The 24,393-nt window shown below is 46.8% G+C and overlaps 1 protein-coding gene across 1 annotated transcript in view; it reads right to left on the reverse strand.

Annotated features, from left to right (window-relative positions):
• The window catches only part of LOC115520742 (cytosolic carboxypeptidase 6), a 138,777-nt gene extending 115,136 nt beyond the window's left edge, over positions 1–23,641 (reverse strand). The window contains exons 1-2 of the mRNA XM_032594080.1: positions 23,584–23,641; positions 8,590–8,679 (exon numbers count right to left, since the gene is read on the reverse strand). Of these exons, the coding sequence (XP_032449971.1) occupies positions 8,590–8,679; positions 23,584–23,641 (148 nt within the window). The remainder of the gene's footprint in view (positions 1–8,589; positions 8,680–23,583) is intronic.
• Positions 23,642–24,393: the final 752 nt, after the last annotated feature.

Genomic DNA, 24,393 nt, shown 5'->3' on the forward strand with positions numbered 1-24,393 from the left:
ATTTACTTCTCCACCGACGCGGCAGTAGACCAGATGCCCTAATTTATTTGTTGGTCTTCATATTAAAGCTGCAGTTTGCCAGTAAACAGGCAGGGTAATGATACCAGGTGCCCTTGTTAGGGGCTAATAATTGCTTAATCTGTCCACTAATTGACCCCAGCTCCCAGGGCAGCCCTCCATCAAGGAGCCAGCCTGCACTCAGGGCCTGGCCATGCTGCCTCAGAGAATGGCAGAGAATGGCTTCTGGAAATGGAGTAGCTCATCATGATCCATCCTCCTTCACAGATGAGCAGATTAATTGGGCTGCCAATTAGGCAGCTAATAAAAGGATGAGAGAAAACAAAGCCAGGCCAGAAGCTGCAGCCACCCAGAGCTCCCTCTCCCACAGTGAGTGTGGGGCAAGGAGAGGAGAGGTTTCAGACTCCTCTCTTGGCTTGAGGTCAGATACAGTTCAACAGGGAATGTTGAATCATTCCCATAGATCAGGAAGTTGGTAGGCGAGCCTTTGCAAGTAGAGAGGAATATGAGGAGAAATAGTGGAGAAAGTAAGAGCGCAGAAGAAACGCCACCCCCAGCCACAGGCCAAAAGCATTGCATAGACTGAGAAAGCAGAAGGACCTGGACACCTGTGTTCAAACCCTAACTGGTTATTAGCTGGAGAAGCTGCCAGCTCTCTCTGCCCAGTTTCCTCATCTTGATACAGGGATTATAATACTCAGTCTGGAAGGCTACTATGTGAATGGGCTAAAATGCCTGTACTTTAACTGCCTGACACAGAACCTGAAAATTGGGCTTTACTAAAGATTGAGAGGCAATGAGGGGAGAAAAAGTAGAATGGGATTTGAAACTGGGGGTCCTGGTCTGTGAAGTTTGCTAGCTATGGGATCTGGGAATAAGGATGCCAAATTGAAGAAGCCAACAAACCAGCTGTCTGACAACTTGGGTTCTAGTTGTGGCTCAGTTACTGGCTGAGTTTTACAAAGTCTCCAGCCTACTCTCATCTTTAAAGTTAGGAGAAAGAAGTTGGTAATTCTCAAGGACACTTTCCACACTGGCAGTCTGTAATTCCATCTTTTTCTTCCTCTCCCCCAAAGTAGAAGGATATTCATCTATCAAGTGAGGAGAATAATCTCCCTCCTGCCAGGAGACACAATCAACCTCCTTAGATCAATCTTTGTTCCTTTGGTAAACAAGTTTGCTGGGTCCTTTCCCTTGAACTCATTTAATCAGGAAGGTGGAAGAAAGCAGGACAACAGGAGGGCTGGAGGCTTGAGGGCCTGGGGTAGAGGCAGAAAAAGTGATAGGTGATCTGAAATTACAGCCAGGTCACAGAGATCACTGCTCTGGGCCAACCTTGGCCTGGTCATGATGAACCTCGCTGTTCAACCCCAACTGGCCATTCATTGTTATTTCTCCTAGTGTACTTAGTTCAGGGCAGGGTACACAGAAGGTGCCTAATAAATGCCCTTTAGGAGACTGGCCCCAGGTATTCATTTAACCTTGACAGAGTATAGGGTTAACTGAACTGAAAATCACTCAGGGCTATGTCCGTGCTGTAAGCCTAGCATTCCAAGACACATAAGTGGTTCCTGTCATAGAAGGTGCATGGTAGGTGAGAAACACCCACTCTGGTGACTGGCAAAGGCTCAGGTGGGAACAGTCCAAGGAGCCATGAGGACCCAGAGGGCCTGGGAAGGGACTATGGAAAAGGGAGACGTAAAGGATGAGTAGAATGAGCCGGATGAAGGGATGCCAGGAGAAGGTGCTCCAGGCAGGGGGGTCCTGCATAAAGGATAGGAGGTGAGGAAGAAGATGGCCTGGCTTCATGATTAAAGGCATAGACTCTGAAACTGGACTACCTGGGTTTGAATAGCTGTGTGGCCCAACCTCTTGGTTGCTCAGTTCCTCATCAGATAAGGAGAGAATAAAATTACCTTGTAAGTCATTGTGGGGATCTCAGTGAGCTAATAGCAAAGGATCTGGCACATAAGAAACTTATATGTATGTTGTCTGAATCATTGCTCCTACTTGGTTTGGCTGATGCTGTGGGGATGAGAGGGTGTTGAGATAGAAAGGGAAGAGGTGAACAGGGACTTGCCAGTCCAGCTGAAGGATATGAAAGACACAGGAGACCACTGCCAAGTACAGGGGCAGATCTGGGCTCTCCCAGCTGCAGCAAGGAATGCGGTTTGGGAGGAAGGAATAACGGAGGTCTCGATGACCTGAAGGTGGACAGGGTGGAGGTTGGGGGGCAGACATAGCCGAGAGCCAGCAAACATAGAGTCTTGCAGTCAGGAGCCAGGGTCTGACATGGTGCTGACCTGCAGAGGCTCTGCAGTGACCAAGGCCCAGAAAGTTGTGAGGATGCAGCAGGTGTAGGGGAAGGAATGTGCATACATGGTGATACCAATGATGAGATTATTTGTCTACCATCCCCAAGAGCATCAGAACTCTTCACTGAAATTACACACTCCTGGGGAAAGATGATACCAAAATGACCGAGATTAAGCTTCTGGCCCCTGGCAGAATGGGGCCTCAAAATGGAAAGTAAGTTCCGTTACAGAAAAATAGGGAAAATTATGTTTCCTCTGCCTCTGAGGTTTGGAGATTGAGGTTTGCACCTGCTGTTTGTCTTTCTTCCCTCCAGACTGTGAACTCCAAGATGGCAAGGACAGGTCTACCTCTTTGCCACTATTTTGTCAGTGTCTAGCTCAGTGCTAGGAATAAAGATGGACAGTGATGGGCACTGTATGTTCATTAGCTGGATTGACCTGTAATTTTATTGGCTCCATTTACAGATAGAAAAACAAAGTCAGGGTGGTGACATCATTTGCCGAACATCTCACAGGGGCCTAGATGGGATGCAGATCCAGTTCTACTGGCTTCAAAATGGTGCCCTTTCCACTAAGGCAATATGGAAGAGTCAGGAGGCTATTTGCACGTGATTTGTAGAATGATTTGCATATATGCATATATGCATATAAAGAGTTCCATGTGAGGTTTATTGTTGCTGTTCTCTACTAAGAGGCAATATGTTGCAGTGGTAAAAATCCAGGCTTCAAGCAAGATAGTTGGGGGTCTCTGCTGGACCCAGAGTCCAGAGTGTGGGTCACATGATAGCAGCCACTCCAGGCCTTTTCCTGACCTGGCACCAGGCCCCTGTCTACCCTAAGCTGGGTCCATGGGCCCCAAATTATGGAATCAGAGGGAGTCTGGCCTTGAAGAACCTGAAATTCACAGTCTTGGTTCTTACCATCCAACCCCTACCTCTGCTCATTTCACAGATGAAAAGATAAGCTCAGGGAAGCGAAAGGCCCATGACAACCCCTTAGTGGATCTGGTGTTTCACTTATAATATGAGGCTGTCAGGGATAGAGAGAGAGAGAGAGAGAGAGAGAGAGAGGAGAAGAGGGAGAATAGGTGAGGGATAGAGGTGGGAGGAAAACAGTGGGGGGGGCGGGGAGAAAGCGGCAAAGGTGACCACTTCACTGGAGGAAACAGTAGGTTGGGCTTGGTTCTGGTGGTCCTGGTGGTCCTGGTGGTTGTGAGTGGTGTGTGTGTGTGTGTGTGTGTGTGTGTGTGTGTGTAACTCTTCCATCTTCTTATCACCTGAGGGTAACCCTGAAGAATAAACTGCCCGAGGGAAGGCCAGCTCTATCTCCATAGTCTAGGCCCTGGTGGGCACCTTAGCACCTTGGCAGCAGAGCTCACAAATCCTCACAGCAGCCCCTTGAGTGGTCCCAACAACCCCAGGAAGCATCCATGAAAGAACATTCACTCTACCAGAAATCAGACACCTGAGGTCTAGTTCAGGCCAAACCTCTGACTTGCGATACAGTCTTACTGGTGCAGAAATGAGGAGGTTTCAGCTAACGGCTCTCTCAGGAAAGTGGCAAGGAAGGTGGGGTGGCACACACAACACAGAAATGACACCCCAAGGGGTTTGGGTGCCCTGTGAGGGTTAGAGGAACCATATTTGGCACCTGTAAGTGCTCCATTAGTAACACCTATTTAGTGCTTATTGTATTGCAGACACTGTCCTAAATATTTTACGGGTATTAACTCATTTAATCTGCACAACAACCATATGAGGTAGGACGTCTATCATTATTTCCCTTCCCAGATAAGGGAACTGAGTCACAGAGAGGTTATGGAATGACCCCAAGGTCATACTGTACTATGTGGAAGAGCTGGGCTTCAGTGTCAGGCAGTCTAGCTCCAGAGGTCATGATCACACACACTCTGCTACAGGGCAACTCGGAAGCTCCTTTGACCTTTCATGTCATGGCTGGAGAATGAGGATAGTCTGGCCTCACAGAGCCCATGTGTGGGGTTTGGGGCAGCTGAGGGGTGATTGACAATCTGCCGTCCCACGGCCAAGGCGAGTCTTGAGGAAATCAAAGACTTGCCACCCTCACTGGCACCCCTCCAGAGCTCTGTGATGACATGATTTCACTCTACTCCCAGCAGCAGGTGCGTCAGCAGCTTGGCTGTGAGGACCATGGTCCCAGCCAGATGGGGACGAACAGGCCCCACATGTCTGTTCCCCGCTCAAGGTCACTGAGCCAGTTAATGTGGAAGAAGCATTAACTGAGCCGAAGGTACCTCAGCCATCACCCTTCCAGGCCTTGGACCCTGCTGCTCTCCCCAGAACAAGGTGGGCTTGGAGGGGATCCAGCTGTGCCCTGTGGGGCTGTGGTCCAACTTGAGAGACCCTTGGGAAAGATGATGCCTCAGTCTCTCACTGGCAAAGTGGAGGAATGAGGCTGTCTTAAGCTGCCTCCAGAGGGATAAATTGTATCTCCAGGGACAGTGACAGAGCTAGGGAAGGAGGAAGACTGGGATTAAAGGGATGGGTCCCAAGCCACATGTGCCACGAATTCACTGTGTGATCTTGGGTAAGCTACTTTAGTTCCCTGTGCCTCCCTATTCTCATCTGTAAATGCACATCAACCATTGTGGGGTTCCCAGAGTACTATGTTCTCCCAGGCATAAAGCTTGGCTTTCTAGCACTTCCCATCTCTGAGTGGGGCAAAAGTGTGTGTACAGGCTCAGGAGACCCAGGCTCAAAGCCCCCCCTCTGCTGTTTACTGACTGTGTGACCTTAAGGCTCCTCTTTCTGAGCTCAGATTTGGAATCCCAGAGCCAACACAGCATTTGCTCCTCACAGCAGCCCCATGGGATGAACGAGATAATCCCCATTTTCCAGATGTAGAAAATGACACTCCAGGATCCAGCCCTAGGCCTCAAATAGCTCACAGTTTAAAGGGAAGAAATAAATATAAATCAAATACATAACAAATCACGGCAATAAAGATGACCAGTGGGTAACCACAACAGAGGTGCAAAGCAGGGTCTGAAGGGAGTGGGAGAGGGGCCCACAGTGGGTATTTTGAACGAACCTTGGGAGATGGGAGATGTTTGCCAGGTTGCAAGGGGTGGGCAAAGGAGCAGCAGATTCAAAGGCCTGGTGATTGGAAGAAGATTGCCTGTTCAGGGTTAAATTGTGTGTGCGGGGGCGGGGTGGATCTAATGAGGCTTGGACCAGAGAACCTGGCAGGAGCCAGATCGTGGAGGGTTGTAAATGTCATGAGAAGGAATTGGAGTTTATCTTGAGAAGGTAGAGAGAAGGTTTTAAAAGGCTCTGCCAAGGAATAAACACTGATGGAAAGCCTGTGGGACGGCACTGAGTCTATCAACTCAGCACCATCCAGATTCCTTTTTGGAAAAGCAGGCTCAACAGAGAAAGCACCTGAGATGTACTTCTCTGTGTCTCAGGCCTTGTCTGTAAAATGTGATGGTGACCCTGCCCTCTGTCTACTGCCCACAGAGGAGGTGGGCCTGGGAGCTTGGGCCCCCAGAGCTGGAAGTATTGATGGTAAGGCTACTACTATCTTTTTCACAAAACAAGGACAAAATAGTTGTATCCAATCAGCCGGGGGAACAGGTCTGCTGCCAAGTTTAGTAAGTGACAGATGGCTGCAAGTAGAGGGTCTGGTAAAACCAGGAGGGACCTCGGAGAGGTTACTGCAAGGACAGCACTGGGAGGAAAGAGGATGGAAGTGAGAAAGGCCAAGGAGTAAGCTGGAGTGACAGCAGCAGGGAGCCGAGGCACCGGCCTTAGCTCTTCTGAGTGGCTCATCTTTGGGCAATCACTTCCTCTCCTTGAAACTCTGGCTCCTGGTCTGAAAGAAAGGGGGAGGCAATCGTGCCTAATCACAGCACCGTAGACTCAATTATGAATGGGAAAAGAAGACTCATATTAATTTGCATGGTGCCTTAGAGTTTACAGAGCAGATTACCTGCGGCATCTTTGCAGACTGCCATGGGGAAGGGGGTAACATCTGTCCTGAGTGTCTGCTAAGTGCCAGGCACAGGACTGGGAGTTTGTCCATATCCATCTGACACCAGCTTCACAACAGCCTTTGCAAATGGGTACTGAAACCCTAATTATTTTACCTCTAAGGAAACTGATTATCACACTGCTAGGAAGTATGCTAGACAATTTTTGGCCCCAAGACTGTCTGATGGCAAATCACCATATATGTCCACAGCAGTCCACTGTCTCCCTCAAGTTGTATAATTTCTATGTTTTTTTTTTTAAATACCCCTTTGACCTTATGGTCATTTAGAGACTAAAATGAGACAAATGACTTACCTTCACCAGACCCGGGTTTGCTCATATGTAAAAATATAGTTAATATTAGTTTCCATCACATAGAAAATTTAATATAATTAAAATAAATTACATTAAATTAGCAAAATATAAATAATTAAAATAAAATAAAATACGTAAGGTGGTTAGAACAGTGCTCGGCACATATACAGTGTCACATATTTTATATGTGGTGTACCCACTACACAGGTAAAAATGCAAAAGTATTGGTGAGAATGTGGGACATTCCAAACTCTCACACATTGCTGGTGGCACTATAGAGGTGTAGGTCTCAGAAATTTGGAGATATCGTTAAGTTTAAGATGCACATATCCTGTGGCCTGTCAACTGCCTTCCATGGTTATATGCCCTAGAAAAGCATTTGCGACTGATGAATGGATAAAGAAGATGTGGGATATATATATATAATGGAATATTACTCAGCCATCAAAAGGAATGAAATCTTGCCATTTGCAACACGTGGATGGAGATAGAATGTATTATGCTAAGCGAAATAAGTCAGTCAGAGAAAGACAAAAACCACATGATTTCACTCATATGTGGAATTTGAGAAACAAAACAGATGAACACATGAGAAGGGGGGAGAACAGGGAGAGGAAAACAAACCATAAGAGACTCTTAACTATAGAGAACAAACCAAGGGTTGATAGAGGGAGGTGGGTGGGAGATGGGCTACTGGGTGATGGGTATAAGGAGGGCACTTGTTGGGGTGTTGTATGTAAGTGACAAATCACTGAATTCTACTCCTGACACCAGTACTGCACAGTATGTTAACTAAAATTCAAAAAAAGACAGAAAGAAAATCATGTGCACATTTGCACAAAGCAACACACATATAAGGACATTTGTATCAGCATTGTTTGTAAGAAAAAACACTATCATCAATGGAATTGTCCATGAGAACAGACAGGTAGTTGAGGTGCAGACAGACATGGAGTGCATGGCAAAAAGAAATGAACTACAGCCACACTCACCAACATGGATATTGGGTGAACACAAGCACCAATGTACATAGAATGATACCTTTTTTTAACTTTATAAAAAGCCCCCAAACATGCAAAACTAAACCCTACATTGTTTAGGCATGCTTACATGCATAATAAAACTATTAAGAAAGACAAAGACAAGATTCAAGCTTATGGTTATCTGTGTGAGGAGGAAGGTGGAAAGCAGAACAAAGGATTCTGCTTCTAAATATTCTGCTTCTAAAGCTGGTGAGTACCTGGGCATTCATTAAATTGTTATTTATATATTATTTATTGAGTATACTTATATTGCTGACTAACTAAATACATATATACGCATGTATATATATTGTTGACTAAATATATATTTCATATGGATTAAATATTTAATAATAAAAATGCAATTATAAAGAGATATCTCTGAGATGAAAAACTGTGTCTTATTTACCTCTGATTGTCTGATACAAAGCATGCTTCCTGGCTCATAGTAGGTATTTCAAAAGTTGTTTCTTAAGTGAATGACTGAATTAATGAGTGAACAGATAGCTTCTAATCCTTACCTCCCTGCTTTACTGTACTCCTACTAACATATACATTGGCCTGGGGCCAGATTTCTTAATTTTGTAAACAAGAAAAGCCAAGCTAGGAAGTGTAGATGACTCTGTGTGGCTTATCCTCAACATAGCACATATGAAAGAATTCCATTTAGCCCTACCTATTCATCCATCCAACCATTCATCCACCCATTCTTCCACCCATACATGTAGCTAGTAAACATTTATTGAAAGAACTACTAATGGAGATCAGCTATAACCTCTTTAGAAATGAAGTACATTTGCATCCAAGATAATGACTCTGCATGTGACCACACTGTCCCAGAAGCCATCACAGTGCCCCAGTCGGATGTCGGGGATAGGCACAGGATGCTCATGAGATTTTGCAACTCACCTTGGCACACAAATGAAGAGGGTGTTTCCCCTGGGTGGACTCGTCCCGTGATGAATACCACCTTCTGCTCTGCCCCTTCCCGAAGGTTGTCTGTAACATAAAAATGGAAGGAGGTTGCTTAGGGGGCACAGGGAGAGCTGAGACTACGAGTTGGTATGGGAGAGAGGGGTAGGGAATGGTCTGGGTGCTTTATAGTCATTTCTTAAATCATTGGGTTAGAATCATGCAGGCCCAGTCATTGCTGACTAATTAAATTATATCCTGGGGTACCCAATATTAAAAGGCTACACTCCTGTTCCTTGGTATAATTGATCATATCAATATTACAATCATCTGAAGACGTCATATGAGTGAAGTCAAATCCCAGATCCACTGATTATGACCCTAGGCAAGTTGTGTATCATTTTTGAGTTTCAATTTACTAATCTATAAACATGGATAGTAATAGTGATTAAATAAGCTTACATATTGCCTAGTATACAGTAAACATTCAGTAAATACTGGAGTAAAGAAAGTAGCTATTTATATCAGTAATAGTACTAGTAGCAGCTGCTATTTAATTAGCACCTTTTGAGTCATGCATATTACACACACTATTTATAGTCTTTACAGAAACATGCACAGTTAATATTCCTTTTATAGAGGCAGAAACTGATGCTCAGAGAGGTTATATAACTTGCTCAAAGTCACACAGCTAATAGGTGTGGGTCGAGCTGAGATTAGAATCCAAACCCTTGCTTGGCCTAGATGAAGTAATAGGGACCAGATTTCTCTTTCAACTTAAGCAACTGAAAAATTGCTTATATTATATTTGCAAATATACAAAACAACTGTTTTCAGACCAGAGGCAGTGCACGACTAATATATGAACAAAGGGACATACATGAAGTGTGCCCTATGATTGCCCTGGCTCTCTGCCAGGAGGCCCATTCCAGACCAAAGAGCAAAGAAGAGTTTCCTGAGCAGACCATGGAAGTCTCACTGCAATTAAACTTCAGAGAGTCTGAAGCAAGTTTGTAGCTTGCACTTTCCAGAAAACTCTGCACATTCCAGAAAAGACAGAGCTCCGTGGAAAAGGAATCCTAGAAATCTGTAAAGGCGTCCTTAAGAGTGTTTTTTTGGGTCCCAAGATGTGCATGCATAGGGTCTCCACGACATCACGAGAAAGGGTCTCCACGGAATCAGGAGAAAGTGATCAGGGAGAAGTGACCTGTGCAGCTCTCAGGGATCACTCAGGGATAAGAATCATTTGAGTTTCACCACCAAAGTGGTATTCCTCACTGATCATTCAGGGCATTCAGTAGAGAACCCAGAAGGGCCATGTCTTAATGGTGGGACTAAACTACTCCAGATTCATTCTAACAAAATGTTTAAATCACAAAAAGACCGAACTGAACAAAAGAAATTTAACTGCCTGCCATATAAAGTGCAACTCTCTTTAAGGGAAGACAACAAAATCCAGACATGCAACAATGTACAGTTCACAATGTCCAGCATGCAATAACAATCAACAGACATGCAAAGAAGTAGGAAAATATGGCCCCAAAGCAGAGCCCAAGCTCTTGCTGCTTTTACAGAAATCTCATTTGTATAATAAAGTTTAGCTATCATGCAAAGAGATTATAAGACAAAAGCAGTAGCCAAGAGTGACAAGAAGGAAGGGGCAGGGGGTAACTTAGTCACTGGCACCAGCAGGCCAGATTGACCCAGAACGGAACCATGATCTGAAGGAAATTCAGAAATAAACATTGTGAGAAGTTGGATTAAAGAATACTATATGTATATTAGAGGATGACCTGGAGGGAGAGGGGAGGTGGAAATAATTAACAGGCTTTTTTTTTTTGTTTTTGAAATGCTAGGGACAGGTTATTTTGAATGTGGTTTATGATCCCAATAGTTGCACCAACGTCAGAGACTAAAATAAAAAACATATGTATTAACTTTATTAAGCCTGGTTCTTAATAAAGTCCCAGGCTTGGGACTTGCCTGGTGCATTGGGGTGACCAGTATGGAGGTCATTTCTTCTCTAATCCTAGGCCTCTGAGAGGCAGCAACAAATACAGTGAAGCCAAAATACATTCTTTCCCCCCACCCCAACCCAAAAAATAACATTCTTGAGAACTCACTCTGTGCTCAGCTCTGTGTTTGGCACCTTTAGGAACAAACGGGAAGAGAAATTTATGGTTTATAAGAGGAGTTAGACACCTAAGTATTTCCTAGACTAAATATAGGCTCTTCCAGGAAGAAGCTGCACTTTCATGGTTATTTTTAACGTCATTCCCAGGACTCTGTGTGGAATAGGTACTCAGGAATTTGCTATTGAATTAAGGAATAAAAAACACTCATACAGATCATGGCTTATCTTATTTAATCTTTATCACACCTCCATGTAGTGGACAGTATGAACCCCATTTCATAGTGAGGAACCAAGGCTCACAAAAGGAAGATCTGTGCCCAAGGTCATGTGGCTAGCAGTGGTGGAGTCGAGCCTCAGTTCCCAGCCTAGGACTCCTCTCATGACCCTGTCTCCTCCTGGATCGACCAACAGCAGTATCAGATGTCACATCTGCTGCACTTCCGTCTACAATGTACACAAGAGAGTTTGGTTTCGACCCTTTTTGCTGTGGTGGAAGTTGACCTACTGCCTTAGTGTTTACAATTGTTTTTTCACTTACAAAACAAAAAATGAAATGCCACCAAGACCTTTTAAAAAACACTAACACTGACCCCATCTATCCCAGCAGTCCAGAAATGATAAATAGCATTACCAAGGCCCTCAGTGAAGGCTATCTTTATGGATGTCTCCCCTGACCTGGTATCAACTCAATTGCATTCAGCATTTCTGCTGACCACAGAGAAATGCAAAATGGGCATTCTATTTGCACACTAATTTTACTGAGCCCCTGCGTCTTCATAAAATGATAACATGGGGCTAATAAAAATCAAGCATCTCGGGTGCTAATATAAGCAAATGTTGATGCAGGCAGGTAACAAATTGCTTTGTCATTTAGGAGGCCGTAAAAGAGCATTATAATCATCTTTAGGCAAAATGGATGGGTCGCCTTTGCTTAGCTTTTAGCTTTCATTTGCAAAATCAATTTAAGGTAATGTAGCAGTTCTGAGGTGGTGTGACATAGGACACCCCCCACCCCCCACTGTCACTGAATCCCCAGACTCATGCAAAGCCAATTAAACATACTCTTGAAGGAGGCAGCTGGGATGATGAAGGAAGTATGCTTGAACAAAGCCAGGGTGGAAAAGAAGCTGAACAGTGAGACCAAGAACAACCCGTAAGGGGTGGTAAGTCTGAAAGTTCATTGAGGGTGACATGCTCAAGGGTACAAGGGCACACTCAAGGGGAACCGGATAGCCATTCCGGCCTCTTCAGTTAACAGAGGGAGTTTGAAGTCAAATGTGCTTTGTGTACACACACACATACACACTCATCCCTTTATCATTATATCCCTCTATCATCCACTATTTCTTTACTTACAAAGTTTTTATTGAACACCTATTAGGTGGCCAGGCACGAGGCATTATTATCTTCATTTTACAGAAAACCAAGGCCGAGAGACAATAAGTGACTCATCTTAGTGCTCACGGCCCATGATTGGCAGAGTGAGGCCCCACTCAGGCAGTCTGACTTCACCTGTGTCCTTAACTTCCATGCCATTTTGCTTCTTGTGAAGGAGGACAATAATAGAAATCAGTTACAATAGCAACCAAGTAATATTTATTCAGTCCTTACTCTGTGCCAAGCACTTTACATGCATGACCTTATTTAATTTTCATAGCAACCCAATGAAACTATTCCTACCCCTATTTTATAGATTAGGACATTGAGATCTAGAAAGGTTAAACAACTTGTCTACACCTGTGTAAGTAGCACATGTAGGGCCTAGATGAAACCCAGGTCTTTATGAATCTCAAATTTACGCTCTTAACATCTCTTGGAGATTAAATAGAGTCCTTGGGGATGATTTTTAAATGCAGTCACAGGGATGCCTGGGCGGCTCAGTCAGTTGAGTGTCTGACTCTTGATTTTGGCTCAGGTCATGGTCCCAGGGTTGTGGGATTGAGCCCCATGTCAGGCTCCATGCTGAGCATGCAGCCTGCTTGGGATTCTCTTTCTCTTTCTCTCTCTCTCTCTCTGCCCTTCCCCCATCTCAAAAAAAAAAAATACATCCACAAATTCTTTGTCAGTCTCCTCCCTTCAAGAAGTAGAGATAAGCCCTCTTCCATTCAGTGTGGGCTGGACAGACAGGCAGATAGGCTTGCTCTAGCAGATAGAATACCATGGAGGGGGATGGCATGTCACCTTTGACATTAGGCTATAAAAAGACTATGGCATTCGTCTTGAGTGCTCTCTCTCTCTCTCTGTCATCACTCACACTGAGGAATCCAGCTGCCATGACCTGACACTCAGGTAGCCCGTGGAGAGGCCCGTCTGGTGAGGGACTGAAGTACCCAGGAAGAGAGGCTAGCCAAAACCACATGAGCGAGCAAGCTTGAAGAGGATCCTCTAGTCCCAGGTGACAACCAGCCCTGGCCACCAGCTTCCCCCAACCTCCTGAGAGACCCTGAGCCCGGGCTGCCCAGTAGAGCTGCTCTTATACTCCTGGCCCACAGAAACTGGGAGATTGTAAGTTGTTGTGGTAAGATCCTGAATTCTAGAGTAAGTTGTCAGGCAGCCATAGATAACTAATTAATCCCTCTAGAGATGGCCTAAGAAACTTTGTATCTTACCTATTGATGCCCAGCCTGAGTGAGACCAGGGCCATAACCTTGGTGTCAACATGGAGAGCCCTAACCGATCCAATCAGTTATCAGTGGATCTGTGGTTGGTGGAGGTGCTAGAAGATGCCAAGAGGCCCCAGAGAGCACTAGCTGGGCCCTTGGAGGACAAAAGTTCACATGGTCAGTTTGGTCTCTCTCTTTCTATCTTCCCTGACAGTAATTTTGACAATAACTTGTCATAGGGAGTGAGGTGTTCTGTGGAGGAGGAAGGGGTGGAGAGCTGGGAGGGGGATGTATAATGTTATAACAGGAGAAGGATTTTTTATTCCTCAGATCTACGCGTTTGTTATTTTCCTGGCTTCATGATCCCTGAAGGCCATCATAAAGTCAAGAAAATACCTTCCTACTGGTTTCCAAACCAAACTGGCTGCTGTGTTTCCTCTAACACTCCAGGGCCCAAACAGGTCCACACTACCACTAAAGCTGGAGAAAAAGAAATCCTGACACCAGTAACAGCACGGTTAGCTGGCATCTGCCTGAGGGCCTGCTCAGGGTTCGGATGGCCTGGTCACTGGTCTCCCTGTGCTGGCACCATCCTTGCTGGTCCGTCCTCCACCCAGCCACCCAAGCAGTCTTCCTGAAGCGCACATGGGAGCACACCATTCCCCAGCTTGCAAACTCATGAGCAACTCCTGGCTGTCCTCCGGGCGAGTACAGCCTCCTCTGTGTGGCTCCCCTCTGGTAGCTGTTGGTGCTCACCTGTCCATCCCTTCCCCAGGCCCCAGCCTCAGCCAACTCCTGGCAGCTCCACAAGCACGAATGTTCTCACACCTCCACACTTGGGTACATGCTTTTCTCTCTGGGGGAAAAAAGCCAGCCCCCATCTCATCTGTCTGGCTTACTCCTACTCAGCCTTCCAGACTCTGCTCGGATGTTCCTCCTCTGAGGAGGGAGAGAGGGAACTATCATGTATCCAGGACTTCTTCTAGGCCAACCCTGGTGTTAATGTTGTGCTATATCTGATTTCCTCAGAGCAATAATTTTGATTTTCCCCTATAAAATATGGCATATTGAGGGTAATGTGAGGATATCATTCTGCTGTTGATACTGACAATAAAGAGGGAACAGGAGCTGGGAATGATAGTGAGAACATGCTCAAAGTGCAGAATTTCTTGTACATAAATTTATGAGAAAAATGGCATTTAGGAGGCATCGATAGAGCTTTTTCAGAGGCACTGGAGAACCAGTGAATTCATCTGGGTAGAGCTGAGGCTTGATGAAGGGCAAAGACATCCATCCAACCATGCTGATTGAGGGTGAAGCCAGCAGAAGGGGAGGTCTGGAGGAGGGAGCCTGAGAAAGACACTGGTCCCTGTATTTTTTCTGTCCCCTAAGGGGGTCCCAGCCAGCTGGCTTCCCAAGCAGATGAACCAAGGCTCACATCCAGGCCCCACAGATTATGGCCCGTGAGTCCTCGGGTAAATTACTTACACATTCTGAGCCTCACTCAGTTCCCTGTGAAATGAGATTAGTAATCCCCAGCTCACAAGAAAAACCTAAGCAAGAGACTTTAACTCCCTGCCCTATGGCATTGCCTATAATTGCAGGTCCCATTTATTGAGAGAAAAGCCACAGGAATAGGGTTTCTCAGTACTATGGATATTTTCAGCAGGGTAACTGTTTGCATGGGGCCCTGTGCTGTGCACTGTATGATGTATCCCTAGCCCCTGCCCACTAGATGCCAGGAGCACTCCACTCCCCTGTTGTGACAATCAAAAATAGTTTCAGACATCCCCAAACGTCCAACGTCTCCTTGGAGGCAAAATAGCCCCTGGTGTGAATATTTTATAAGCTTCTATAAGAATACTCTACCTATTCAGACTGGCCTTGTCACTATCTTCCCAAGCAAACTTTTAATCTCTTAGATTTTCTTTTTCCCAACTCCTCCCAAAAGCCTTCCCAGATATCTCCAGACTGTAGTGCCCTTACCCTCCTGTCTCTGACTTCACAGAGTTCATCTGGATCCCCTCATCTGGCCATAAATCATTGGCTGCCTTGCATAGCAGGATCAAAAGTCACATCTCAGATGTGGTATATCAGGCAGAGGTATGCAATGGACCTTCAGGAACAGGCTGATGGCAGGAGGGCTCTCCCTGCCACCATCTGTCTTGTTTCTAGCACCCTCCAAGCACCTCCAGAAAACAGACCCAGAGCTGCCCACTCTGAATTCCTGCTGAGGTGGGGTCTCCTGGGAAACAGAAGGGAGGCTCTGAGACTGCCTCTAGGAGCTTTACTGGGAATTACTCTCAGGAACACTTGTGAGAGGTGGGAGTTATGCAGGATTGAGGCGATCTCTAAGGTGACTTTAATCAATCCCATGGGGAGCTCTGGGCCAGGAGGGCCCTGCGCGGTTGTTCCAGGAGGCAATGGGGCAGGCTCTGTCTCGCACTGACTGGATACTGGATGCAAGTTGTCTCCAGGGCAGGGCTGGGACCTCAGGCAAGGCAGTGTCCTTTGGCTGAGTGCAAGTTCCAGGGAGGAAATCAGCTGTGAGCTGTCAGCCCCCACCACTCCTGGAAAGGGAGGGAATTGTTCCTGAAGGGGAGCGGGCAGGGTGGTACCCACACTGTTTACTACACCAGCCTTTAGCTGAAGCAGCTGAAGAGAACAGGGCAGGGCGCCTGGGTGGCTCAGTCGGTTGAGCAGCCGACTTCGGCTCAGGTCACGATCTCGCGGTCCGTGAGTTCGAGCCCCGCGTCGGGCACTGTGCTGACTGCTCAGTGCCTGGAGCATGTTTCGGATTCTGTGTCTCCCTCTCTCTCTGACCCTCCCCCGTTCATGCTTTGTCTCTCTCTGTCTCAAAAATAAATAAACGTTTAAAAAAAAAATTTGAAGAGAACAGGGCAGACCTTAGGCCAAAAAAAAAAAAAAAAAAACAAAAAAACAAAAACAGGAAGGCTGAGGACAAAGGGCTGTTTAGTGCAATTCCATACACAAGTTCTAACACTGATCAAATGCCAAACTTGGGGCTGGACCCTGAGGACATGGAGAGGAACCAGATGCTGTCCCTGCCATCTGGGAGTTCAAAGACTAATGGAGAAGAAAAGCTCAAGCCTGGCTTTGCAGTTATAAACTTGAATCCTAGAGTCAAGCAGGTGGGTTAAACCCAAGCCCTGCTGCAAATGGCACTGAGCTCTGAGATCATTCATTTCCTCATCTGCAAAATGAGGATAATGATATTGACAAGGGATCTTGTGAGAATTAACTGAGATAATACATTGGGTTTATGCACATGACCTGATGCATAGTACATACTTAAAAAATGGTAACTTACAAATGTTTAGAGGTCACTTGGTCCAGCTACTTGATCTCATAGATGCAGAAACTGAGGTCACTAGACTGTAAGCAACACTGGAGCCAAACTTTGTCTTTTTCACAATTTGTATTCCAACGGCCTCTCACACAGAAGGTGCTCAATAAATGCTGGTGGAATAGTTGTAGAGTACTTGTTGCCCTTTGGTTGAATGAGCTTATGAGGCTAGAACTGAGTGCTCAGGCTTTCCCCAACAGGTGCTCTGCCTTTCATCTCTCCCAGCCTCCAGAAATTCCTCCCCAGATTCGGGTTGCAGCTTATTAGTAAATGCAAATTGAATTACGCTGTGCCCTTTTGCAACAAGGACAACAAAAACAGTTTCCCCAGGAAAAGAGGGCGAGAAGAGGTGAAAGCTGGGATGAAAGTCGAAGACAATACATTCTAATCAAACTTGATAAATATGTAAATTAGAGCAGCTAAACAGTTGGCTTTGACAAATGACTTGTCGGTAATGGATTTTTCCACAGCTAAGGCGAGAGTTCAGCCAGCCCGCTACTTTCCAGGCCGGCCGCATCGGGCTGATGGGGCTGATGGGGCTGATGGGGCTGATGAGGCAGGCACCAGGATGCTAGGAGGTGGAGCAGAGAGCTAATGCTTCCTTGGATGCCATTTGTTGAGCACCTGCTGGCTGCTGGGCATAGTCTTCGAGGGGGAAAAAATCTCCTCGATGAAGAAGCCTAAGGAAAGCCAGGGAAGGTCCAGACTCACCAGACTCCAAAGCCTTGTGTCCTGAGGGGCCAAAGCAACCAGCTGTTGAAGAACATAAACTCAGTCCCTCCAGTGATTCTATTGCGGCCTAGTGGTCTCACCAACTCAAAAGCTAGTGCCTTTCAGTTTTTTCTTCCCCCACAGGACCTGACACAGTGGTGATGTTCAGAAAAGAGATTTCCTGGGGCGCCTGGGTGGCGCAGTCGGTTAAGCGTCCGACTTCAGCCAGGTCACGATCTCGCGGTCCGTGAGTTCGAGCCCCGTGTCGGGCTCTGGGCTGGTGGCTCAGAGCCTGGAGACTGTTTCCGATTCTGTGTCTCCCTCTCTCTCTGCCCCTCCCCCGTTCATGCTCTGTCTCTCTCTGTCCCAAAAATAAATAAAAAACCTTGAAAAAAAAAAAAGAAAAAAAAAAAGAAAAAAAAAAAAAAAGAAAAAAAGATTTCCTTAGCTTGCTACATAGCTCCAAACAGACCCCTTCAAATACCCACTCTCATGTCTGTTTTTCCATCTGCAAATTAGCTGCTGGATATTCCCAGATACGGAATAGAAGATAAAAAATTAGGTGTTGGATATTCCCAGATATGGAACACAAAGGGAAAAAAAAAGCTGTTGGAGGCAGCTCAGCTGAAGGCCCAGATAGCATGCAGTAGAAAGGAGCCCTGGATTGCAGATTCTCTGAAAAATGCAAGACCATTGTCATTTCATTGTAAGCATGAAACGTGTGTGTGTGTGGAGGGGAGGAGGGTATTAGCAATAGATAGCCAGAATAATTGCTATGAAATTGATGATTCTAGCAGGTTTTTAAACAATAGGTGAGAGGTGGTTACAAAGGAACAGGTTTTGAGCAGTTTCTGTGTGCCAAGCACTTTTCATACATTATGATCCAGGTCTCACCAGACTTGGGAAAATGGTTTTGTTTTCCTCTTATCACAGATAAGAAATCTGAGGTTACGTGCATTGCCCAGGGCACCCTTGCCAACAAGCAAGAGTCACAGGTGGAATTTGAATCTGGTCTTTCTATCTCCTGAGACCAGTCTTTCTTCTGACACCTCCAAAGGGAATAGTTCATTCCTGAGTTATACCAGATAAAAGACGTTGTTTTGTGTGTGCAGGCATGCAGGCCCATGCATAGATCTGCCTTGACTCAAACGCCTACAAATTCCTGAGTTTTTTGTACAAAGTTATCAGAACTGAGGTACAAACAGAAATTCAAGTTGAATGGTTTGCAGGCTTGGAAAGACACTATTAATACAATTTCCCCAAACAGAGAACCAATATTTATGAGTGCTCGAAGTGCTCCAGGAAAAGAGTTTCCTGGTAGGGCTGAGAGTAATGTGATCCACACCCAGGGCTGAAGATCCGTCTTGCCCAGCGCTGGAGGAATTCAGATTTGAAGAGTGTTCTTTCCTTCCTATTGAGATCTTCATTGACTTGTATAAAAATACCACTTTCAATCTCAAATCCCCACTGGCATCTTTATATAAGCACTGAAAATGCTACTGGGCTTTGGAGATTTCATTTAATGAAGGAAAAGTATTTCTATTAAAGAGTGTAATTTTTTTTTCTCTCTCAGCACAATATCTTCAGAGGAGCCAGGGAAGCTGGATTGTTCCGGGCTCTGAGAAAACGAACGAACCCACGCCTCACCCATGACGTGGTTACACAGACTATGAAATGGCAACAGCCAAGGAAGGCAAGGAAGGGTGGGTGATGAGGAAAAAGAAGAGTGATTATAATAGATAAACTCCCACATGCCCATGACTTTACAGTTTAGGAAGCACTCTGTCTCTCACTAGGGGGGAGAGTTGTCACCACTCAAACTCAGTCCCCCATCTGTATGGTCTGAACAGTGGCCCCCTGCCCCTCGTGGGCCCTGTAATCCCTTCTCAGGCACACGACCCCACTCTCCTGCTTCGGGTCCTGCAGTGGCTCCCTGTATGCTAGAAGCAAACCCAGCTACTCACTCCCATCCCCCACCTCTTACCCCTCCCTCACTGCTCATCATGCTTGCTTCCACACTGGGGTTCTTTCCAGTTTCTCTGCCTGGTCTAGGTGGGCGGGGTGGGGGGGGGTCCCCACTGGGTTCTACGGGGCTGGCTCCTTATTGCTTAAGTCTCTTCCAATGAGGACAGTCGCTCCGAGGCAGCAGGAACTTTGTCTTAAGTGCTATGGACCCAGGCCTAAAGTGGCACCTGGCAGACACACGTGCTGACAGCCTATTGGTCGAGTCAGTAAGTACAGCTAACTGGCATTGAGTGATGTGTGTTGGGGAAGGGGAGGACCCCAGGAATAAGACTGAAGACGTGGTTGAGGTCAGCAAATTACCCAAGGTCATACAGCTGGTAATGGGTGAGAACAGAACGGATCCCTGTAGGATGAATGTTAAAACCTGTGTTCATTCTGCCTCCCTGGAGCTCCTCCAGGCCCTCACAGAGGGGCCACCGGGTGCGAGGGGGTGAGGGGCACTTACGGCTGTGCCACTCAACAGCTGTGTGGTCTTGGGAAGGTCCATCCGTGTCTGGATGCCTTGGTCTCCTCATCCATAAAAGGGGAATGATTTTGAGTAGTCCTGAGGACTAAATGAGTTCAAATAAAGCACCAGTAGTAATAGTGCTTGTCACAGGATAAGCCCTCGACTACACGTGTGCTATTCTTAGTCATTCAACAGATACTTCTTGGGCTGCCCACCACCCCCTTGCCCTGTGGAGCCTTCTGCATCCCCAGGCAGTCAGGAGCCCTCTGCTCTTTTTCCTCCTCACCCCTTCCACCGTGACAGCAATTGCCCATCTCTATGATAGTAATTTGCTTCACTCTCAGGGCCTGCCTTTCCTCTCTGGACACTCGGAGCTTTTGGGGGGCAGAAGCCCTGTCCTGTTCATCTCTTCCTGGCACTCATTTCCTTTGCTGGAGACAGAGAAGGGCATTTTGACATGGTTGTTTTGATGCAAAAAGTTGCAAAATGGTCGCATCAAAATGTAAAATGCTTTTGAAAATTAGCAGGTATTGTGTGAAGCCACTCCCCAACACCCTGCCCCGCGCATGTCTGACCTGCACTCTCCTTCCCTCCTACCGGCTCCCTACTGCCCCTGCTCCCCTCATCACCAGCCTGGACCTGCAGCCCACCCAAGCCTAACCTCTCCCCTCCCTGCCTCCCCTAAGCCCCCTCAGAAGTCTTACCAGGGAGGGGGAAGTTTGGGGGCCGAGGGGAGGTAGCCTGAAATGTCTCCTTGGCACATTATCTGGTAACGTTTTTTAAAAAGGCTGAAGGAGGGGCGCCTGGGTGGCGCAGTCGGTTAAGCGTCCGACTTCAGCCAGGTCACGATCTTGCGGTCCGTGAGTTCGAGCCCCGCATCAGGCTCTGGGCTGATGGCTCAGAGCCTGGAGCCTGTTTCTGATTCTGTGTCTCCCTCTCTCTCTGCCCCTCCCCCGTTCATGCTCTGTCTCTCTCTGTCCCAAAAATAAATAAACGTTGAAAAAATAAAAAAATAAAAAGGCTGAAGGTGTAATGGTTTGTTTCCTTGGCTGTGTCAAAATGTCCCCATATCAAAATGGCTGGTGTCAGAGGAACTATTTCAACATGGCTGAAACAAAAGGACTGTGTCAAAACGGTATGAACTCTGCAAAGGAGCCACCTGGCGTGTACCGGTCCTTGAGAATGGATTTAAAAACATACACCATTGTCAGTGGCTTAACAAAAAATCAGCTACACCTAACACCAACTCTCCTTGTGGTAATTCCTTTTTGATCCACTGAGGATGTTTCCACCACTATAAGGATCAGAGAAGTTAAGGATGCTGCCTGAATTCACACAGCAGGCTGCAGAACACAGATGCTTAGAACTGAGTATGGTCTAATTAACCTCCCCCAGTTTACAGGCAAGTCACCAAGAGAGAAAGTGACTTGGATTTTCACGTGTTGGACCTGGAACATGTGATCAGCTCTTGGATAACCTCTCTATCCTATGCACCGGATTCTGAATTGCAGCATCACTACTGGGTTCCAGGCACACTCTCAACAGAATGGAACAGCCGCTGACAAAGCTTAGCTAAAGCTCCAACTGCTAAAGTCCTAGGCATGCCACTTGAAAATTGGATTGGGCAAGTTCTCAGTAAAAGAAGCTTTAGTGTCCAACCAGGCAGGTTGTCAATATCCCATTAGCCAGGCAGCCTACTGGAGCAGGAAGGCCTCTTGGTGGCCCCGGTACATATTGGGGAAGGAGGACTTCTGCTGCGTGGGGCACACTCACAGAGCTATTTGCATCTATATCCACAATTGGTATTTCTGTCATCTGCTGAAGAAATAAACCTCTGGTTACCTGAGTTAGGAAATGATCTATCCCTACTATCTTTTTTTTATGTTTATTTATTTCTGAAAGAGAGAGAGAGACGGAGAGAGAGAGAGAGAGAGAGAGAGAGAGAGAGAGAGAGAGAGAGAGAGAGAATGAATGAGCAGGGTATGGGCAGAGAGAGAGGGAGACAGAATCCCAATCATGCGGGTCTTGAACTCACTTGCCATGAGATCATGACCTGAGCCAGATCCAAGAGTCGGACGGACGCTTAACCGACTGGGCCACCCAGGTGCCCTATCCCCACTGTCTTAATGGCTTCATAGCTTAGACTGAATGGAGTCTAGCTTGAGTAAAATAAATTATAAAAACTTAATTTACAAGAACATATTTCCAGAGGGTGTGTTTACAGAGTGGTGTTATCCTTGGCTAAGGCTTCTAGGATAAACCTGGACCCTTGATAGAAATTCTGCCTCGGACTATCCCTGGGGCACATGGACTGGAGCCAGGCCAACCTGGGTTTTAAGCTGTGTGACTGAGTTAAGCTGCTGAACCGCGGTTCACTCAGAGGCTGAGGAGAGGGATGTAAATTATAGGGACCCACAAAGGTAGCCCCTGGTATTGCTGGTTTCAGAAGCCGCAGGCCCATCGTGGGCCAGACCGTTGCATCTAGGAAGGCGCCGGGGCCTGAAGGGTCAGGCACGTGTGGGCTGAGCTGAGAAGCGGTCTCACATAATGGTTGCAAGCAGGGGCTCAGGCACCAGAGCAGTGACCCCACTGCCATCTGGGTATGTGACCTTGGGCAAGCTACTTCACTCTGTGCCTCCCTCAGCCTTCTTGTCTGTAAAATGGGGGTCATAGTGGACTATCTCATAGTCGCACCCTGAAGAGTAAAAAGTTGGTCATTTGTAAAGCACTTAGTGCAGTATCTGGCACCCAGTGAATCTTATATCGATGTGCTCTTGCTGAATAAAATAAGTACTGATTAATGATACCCATTCAGGTGCCCAGGTCTGCAGAGGGAGATGTTCATCTTGGGATCCTCCTCTGTGACAGGCACCTATGGATAATTATTTGATACTTCTCTCCAGATACATAGGCAAGAAACACATTTTATACTCTGGTTCTCTTCCCTGACTGCATATTAAAACCACCTGGGGAGCTTTTTAGAAATACTGCTGCCAACTCTCCTGCTCCAGCCAAGGTTCTGGGGACAGAGCTCAGAGCAAATTATTCTTCTAATGTGCAGTCGCAAGCAAGAAGCACTGGTCCAGCGTGAGATCCAGCATGGGCCAGGTCTGGATCTCTGTCTTACTACATCATCAGTCTCTCAGATGGCCTCACAGCCCCTCAAGTCCTAAAATACTGTAATCCAGGAAATCTGGAGGACTCAGGAGGTGGCTTAGGATGGCCCTGATCAAGCTACATTAGTCATAACAACAAGGAGAAGGTATGGGAGTGAGTGGACAAGGAAATATGCATAGATCAAGCAGATAATTTCTCACAGACACCGTCCCTTCCTGGGAACAGGACAAGATTACTAAGACAATAGAGGTGCGTGTGGCTCCTCTGGAACTTCCAAAGCTAAGAGCAAACAGACTGGATTTATAGCAGAAACGGAGTCCACCTGCCTGAGAAGGAGGAAAGGCCTTTTTCCAAGGACAAAGGAGGAAGATTAATACATTTGCAGTTGGGGGACATAGAGGGCCCCAGGTACATGCATGCCAGGATACCAAAGCAGGTTCCTGGACACTAGAAGAGAAAAAGGGAAATCATGGTAGCTGAGCATCTGGTCTATGCAGGCCCCAGGGGGCACACTGTGTATCTAATCTCATTCCTTCCTGGAACCTCCTGGAGAGCAGGTGTTCTGATCTCCATCCCATAGACCCACAGGTGGTGAGCAGCTGTGCCAGGATCCAATCCAGCTCACTCTGATTCCAGAACCCCATGCTCTTTCCCCCATGGCTCAGTGCCTCACTTATCCAGAGTGCCCTGTTCACATAACCTCACACACCCAGAACACACAAAGAGCCCAGAAGGAAGCATAAAAGAGTTGAGAATGACCTAAATCCAGACCCAGAGTCCCCACATTAAAGGTACAGTCGAGTTTCAGGAGAGCTTATTTGGGACACTGGGGTGACAGGGAGAGAAATCTCACTTTCTGGAGCAAAGTGGGAGTTCTCTAAAACTAGTCTGTAAGCACAGAGTAATACAGGCTGGGAACTGGCAAGGTCACCATGAGGAGACTGAGGACCTCCCAAGACACGGTTGTCGACTGCCTGACCCTACGAACACATCTGAGGGAAGCAGGTGGCAATTGGCAGTGAGCTGATGTCTTTGAGGAGGTCTGACAGGGCTGCGACAGGCCTTGCCTGTCTCTGTATGGGGAGAGGGCAGCTCGACAGCCCTGAGACGAGGGGCCTGCTCACTGGGAGTGACCCCGTGGTAGGGGTGACCACACTGGGTGGCCGCAGCCATGGGGCCCACCCTTACCCACCCCTGAGACCCTTCCCTCTCACCTCTCCACTGTACTTACTCAGCTGCCTCGTTGCTGTTACCCAGCTTCCCCCCCCGGCTCTCCCTTGTCCATGCTATTTGTCCCTTGTCCCAACCTGTGAGGAGGGCCAGGACTCTCACTAAGGACCAAACTGGCTCCACAGCCCCCATCTCTTCACTCAGCAGTCTGAGGGGAAAACAACAC

Source organism: Lynx canadensis, chromosome C1 (assembly GCF_007474595.2).
Source record: "Lynx canadensis isolate LIC74 chromosome C1, mLynCan4.pri.v2, whole genome shotgun sequence".
Classification (NCBI taxonomy): domain Eukaryota; kingdom Metazoa; phylum Chordata; class Mammalia; order Carnivora; family Felidae; genus Lynx; species Lynx canadensis.